Below are 4895 nucleotides of genomic sequence, written 5' to 3'. Positions count from 1 at the left end.
AAATCCAGCGAGCGCGTCCTGGGAGCATCACGTGGCCTTCCCGCTCTTGTTCCCCGATTGTCATCTCCGCCTTCCCTGCCCCGCTCTGCGTCCCCCTCAAGCACCCGCCACCCCCCAACCCTCTCTCTCACCCTGTCACTGGTCCCCTGGGGCCGGTCTTGCCCACCATCCTCCTCTGTGTGCTAGAGCCAGCCAGGTTCCTTCACCCCCTTCCTCGCCCTCACCCCAGGTGTTCTACCAGCGCGCAGACATGGCCATCGGCTCCCTCACCATCAATGAGGAGCGCTCCGAGATCGTGGACTTCTCTGTCCCCTTCGTGGAGACGGGCATCAGCGTCATGGTGGCGCGCAGCAACGGCACCGTGTCCCCCTCGGCCTTCCTCGGTGAGCCCGGGGCCCTGGGACGGCAGCACGGGGGCAGCTGCGTGCCCAGGTCCCATTCTGGTATTGCCTGCCCCCCGCAGTGTGACCGGCCGAGTGGCATCGCTTCCCAGCTTCGGTTTCCCAATCTGTAAAACGGGAGAAGCCGTTTTACAGTGAGGCCCAGGACACTGGAGCTTCAGGAACCTTCTCTGGCACGTTCTCTTCAAGGCCCTGTACCTTGTATTCTTGTATTTATAATTTTGTATGCTTTTTCCTTAAAGACACGCCTCCAAATTATATATGCTTCAGGCCCCACAAACCCCAGGTCTTCCCCTGTGTAGGAGATGAGCTTGGTAATGGTACCTGGTAAGTGCTCGATTCACTTACCAGTGGTCACTGAGCACCTATCATGTGTCGGGCTCTGGGCTGCACGCAAATGCCTGTCGTCAAAGAGCTCGCGGCCACATAGAGAAGACAGAAAATACTCTCTGAAAGGGACACATGGGACAGAATCACTGCAGGTGGTGATGAAGAGTATGAGAAACTAAGCCGGGGGAAGAGTTGGAGAGGTACAGGATGGGTGCTGTCCGGGGAGGGCAGGAGAGCCCCTCCAGGGAGGTGACTCAGTGCTGCGGAGATCTGGCTGGAGAACCGTTCTGGGCAGAGGGAGCAGCGGGCAAGGACCCCGGAGGTGGGATTGCGTGTGGACCGTTTGGGAAATGGAGGGACGTCCGTACGGCCAGAGGCGGTAGTGAGTGACTGACTGATCGCGGGGACGTGAGAGGCGGGGATGGAGAGCGAACAGAGTGGATGATCCAGGGCCCTGGTGGCTCTGGTAGGAGAGTGGGGTTTCACTCCTAGTGCGACGGCCAAGGTCTTAACTCTAGGTGGTGGGGGAGGGGGGTCTATGATCAGATCTAGGCTTATAAAATAGCCCACCGGAGGCCCTGTGGAGGCGGGAGGGCCCCGAGAAGGCAGAGGTTCCTGCAGAGAGGTGGCGGGTGTGGGATAAGAAGATGACAGTGAGGGCGAGGTGAGTAACCAGGCCTGGGATGTGATTAGGAAGTCGACACCCAGCGGGCTGGTGGCCTTGAGGAGGACCGGGCCACTGTCTTGCTGACTGAACTTGCAGACAAGGGCAGGAGCAGCGCACATCAGGTCAAGGGCGGCAGGGCGCGTCAGTTCCCTCTTGCTCTCTGAAGTCCGGGGACAGCTCCTGGGAGCGGAAGGGCTGGAAGACGGTGCATCCCTTCCTTTGTGTTTCGTTTCTGTTTATTTCTCCCAACAACATCTCCGTGGCCTTCTCTTTGCACCAAGGTCTCTGCAGGCGCACCCTGGGACGCACACGGGGCCCCTGCCGTCAGCAGGGAAGTGACAAGGTCGTATTTGTGCCCTGCCACGTTGCCCAGCGGAGGCAACAAGATGCCGCAGTGACAGTCTGGGTGGTGACCCTGCTGTGACAGGGGCAGGGCTGGCCGCTCGCGCTGGGCCCCGGGGAGGTCAGATCACCTGGTCAGAGTCTCGAGGAAGTGGTGATTTGGGTTTATTGTCCGTGAAAACTCCCGGAGGCGGTGTGAGAAGGAGGCGGTGTGAGAAGGAGACGGCTCCTCCTCCGGTAGGTCAGGCTGGCGCCCCTTGCAGGGGAGCGGTGGAGGCAAGGCAGAGAGGGTGAGGCTCATTCTGGAACTGTGAGTTCTGGCTGGTTAGAGCACTGGGTTCTTGAGAGAGTGATCAGGCTGGAGAGGAGGGTGGAAGCACGGTTGAGAGGCGGTGACTTGGTCATGGAAGCGCTGGGGAGCCACAGAGGGCTATGAGCAGAGGGGGGGCGCCAGGTCATCTCTGGGTGCGGAAGGAGCCTCTAGGGCTGTGGGGGGGGTGACTGGAGAGAGGACACAGGGGAGATGGTTCAGGGGAGAGGATAAGGCCTGACCCAGCTGGCTGAGAGAATGGAGAGGGAGGCTGAGCTGGGGGGCAGGAGTCGGGGGGGAGGNCAGATTTGTGGTGCACCCTGTTCTCGTGTCTGTGGCCCCCCAATCCTTTGCTTGGCTGAGTCGTGACCCCACACCCCTTTGCCTNGTGGCTGAGGAGGGGGCTGGAGGGGAGGGGGTGAAGCTGGCAAGCGCCGGGGTTAGACTGGGGCTGGATGGATGGTGGGGCTCCCAAGATGGGGAGCCTGGGCGTGGGTACGGGCCTCAGCGCGGGACATGATGAATGGCCAGGTGGAGACTCGCGTCTGGGGCTCAGGAAACATGTAGGAGACCGTTTATGTTGGATGATCGAAACCACAGAAATGGTGGAGTTGGCGGTCTTTGAGAGAGATTGTCTCCCAGGGGTCTGGCTGGGCATTGAGACTGTCCCTGAGATGGAGAGGCTGGGAAGGGGACAGAGGTGGACAGGGTCAGATTTGTGGTGCACCCTGTTCTCGTGTCTGTGGCCCCCCAATCCTTTGCTCGGCCGAGTCGTGACCCCACACCCCTTTGCCCCCAGAGCCCTACAGCCCTGCCGTGTGGGTGATGATGTTCGTCATGTGCCTCACTGTGGTCGCCGTCACCGTTTTCATCTTCGAGTACCTCAGCCCCGTCGGCTACAACCGCAGCCTGGCCACGGGCAAGCGTGAGTCCCCTTCCTCCATCACACTCAAGAGCACCCGGACCACAGATAGAACTACATTTCCCAGCAGCCCCTGGGGTAGAGTAGTGGCCTCGAGGTGCCGAGGCCTTGGGGGCCGCTGGGAATTGTAGTTCTTTCTGCTCCCTCATGGAGTAGAAGGGATTTGGGGTCCATGTCCCCCTCCCGGCCCCCTGCAGGCCCTGGAGGCTCAACCTTCACCATTGGGAAATCCATCTGGCTGCTCTGGGCCCTGGTGTTCAATAACTCGGTGCCCGTGGAGAACCCCCGGGGGACCACCAGCAAAATCATGGTGCTGGTGTGGGCCTTCTTCGCCGTCATCTTCCTCGCCAGCTACACAGCCAACCTGGCCGCCTTCATGATCCAGGAGGAGTACGTGGACACCGTGTCTGGGCTCAGTGACCGAAAGGTGTGTTTGTTCAGAGAGAGGGGGAGGTGGCTGGGATGGGACGTCAGGTCAGAGTTTGTCCCTTGGGAGGTCAGAAGAGAATTCCTGGGAGTCTTTTCCCAGAGAGAGTTCCGAAATGGTAGAAGAGAATGTTCTGGAAGAGAAAGGTTATGTTTCTATTTAAATATTCCCAGGAGGAGAGAGTGTCCCCAAATGTTCTGGGGGGAGGGGGGCCAGCAGTGCCAAATGGGATATTCTAGACCAGTGCCTCTCTTAAACTGTGACGAAGGGCTAATCTGTGACCTTTTCCAGTGGAGATCAATGTTTTCGTAAGACACAATGGAAACGAATTAGGAGAAAAGAAATGCAAAATGGAAAAACCAAGACCCGCCACGTTCAAACCCCTTATTTTTATTTAGTTTTCAACAGACATAAAATTATTCTGTCACGTCGCTCTGAGTGCGTGCCACCTGGCGGGCTCAGTCGGCAGAGCGTGCGACTCTTGATCTCGGGGTCGTGAGTTTGAGCCCCGCGTTGGGTGTGGAGTCTTACTCTCAAAATAAATAAATAAATAAAATCCCCCCCCACCAAAAAAGATTGCTTTAAGTGCTCCCTCTCACAATGTCCATACTTAACCTTAACCTCATCGCAAATCACGGTTTGTTTGGGGACTGGCTGAGCACCCTTTGGAGACTAAAGTGGTTAGCTGGGTATGGTGACCTATCAGAAGACTGAGAAATCAGTTCAGTGGACTGCAGCAAGCATTTTTAATTGTTTTTTTAGAATACAAAATATGTTAGCGTCTTTGTTTTGGTCATATAGACACATGACGTTGAGGTGACACACACTTATATAGCTGTGTCTGTTGTTAAGAGAGTGAACTCTCTCAGCAAACTAGTCCCCATGGCAACTGCCTCCAGTCCCCGATGTGCCAAGCCCTGGGACCTCCCCAGACCCAGCAAGTTAAGGGTTAATGCCTGGCAAGTCAGGGGCCTCTGGGGCCCTTCTCAAACGCTGGAGCCAGTGTCTCTTCTGACTGGACCATGCTGGCTGTTAAAAGATTGCAATATTACTCCTGATTATGTGTGCGTATCTGTGTGTATCCATATGCACGCATGTGTGTGGATATCTGCAGATGTATCTGCCGGGTTGGAATAGAAAAGGGTCATGGTGAGCAAGCTGGAGAAACACTTGTGGGCTGGGGCGCCTGCCAGACGGCAGGTGTCCCCCAGAACAGAGCATCTGGGTCAAGGATGTCCTTGACCCAGATGGCCCCAGGGGGGCGCCCTAATAACTTCCCATTCTGCCCCAGTTCCAGCGGCCTCAGGAGCAGTACCCGCCCCTGAAGTTTGGGACGGTGCCCAACGGGTCCACGGAGAAGAATATCCGCAGCAACTACCCGGACATGCATAGCTACATGGTGCGCTACAACCAGCCCCGCGTAGAGGAAGCGCTCACTCAGCTCAAGGCAGGGTCAGCGCAGACTCGGGCTGGGGGGCGGGGGGCAGGGGGCTGGG

General features: G+C 57.6%; 1 protein-coding gene across 1 annotated transcript in view; it reads left to right on the top strand.

Moving 5' to 3' along the window:
- Window positions 1-4895, top strand: part of GRIN2D (glutamate ionotropic receptor NMDA type subunit 2D) — a 35519-nt gene that overhangs the window by 11802 nt on the left and 18822 nt on the right. Inside the window, exons 6-9 of the mRNA XM_077747172.1 lie at window positions 230-383; window positions 2850-2975; window positions 3170-3399; window positions 4691-4851. Coding sequence (XP_077603298.1) covers window positions 230-383; window positions 2850-2975; window positions 3170-3399; window positions 4691-4851 — 671 coding nt within the window. The remainder of the gene's footprint in view (window positions 1-229; window positions 384-2849; window positions 2976-3169; window positions 3400-4690; window positions 4852-4895) is intronic.

This window comes from Crocuta crocuta, unplaced genomic scaffold, assembly GCF_008692635.1.
Source record: "Crocuta crocuta isolate KB4526 unplaced genomic scaffold, BGI_CrCroc_1.0 scaffold334, whole genome shotgun sequence".
Classification (NCBI taxonomy): domain Eukaryota; kingdom Metazoa; phylum Chordata; class Mammalia; order Carnivora; family Hyaenidae; genus Crocuta; species Crocuta crocuta.
The sequence above is the reverse complement of the archived record's forward strand: the minus strand, read 5'-3'. Positions and strand labels throughout refer to the sequence as shown.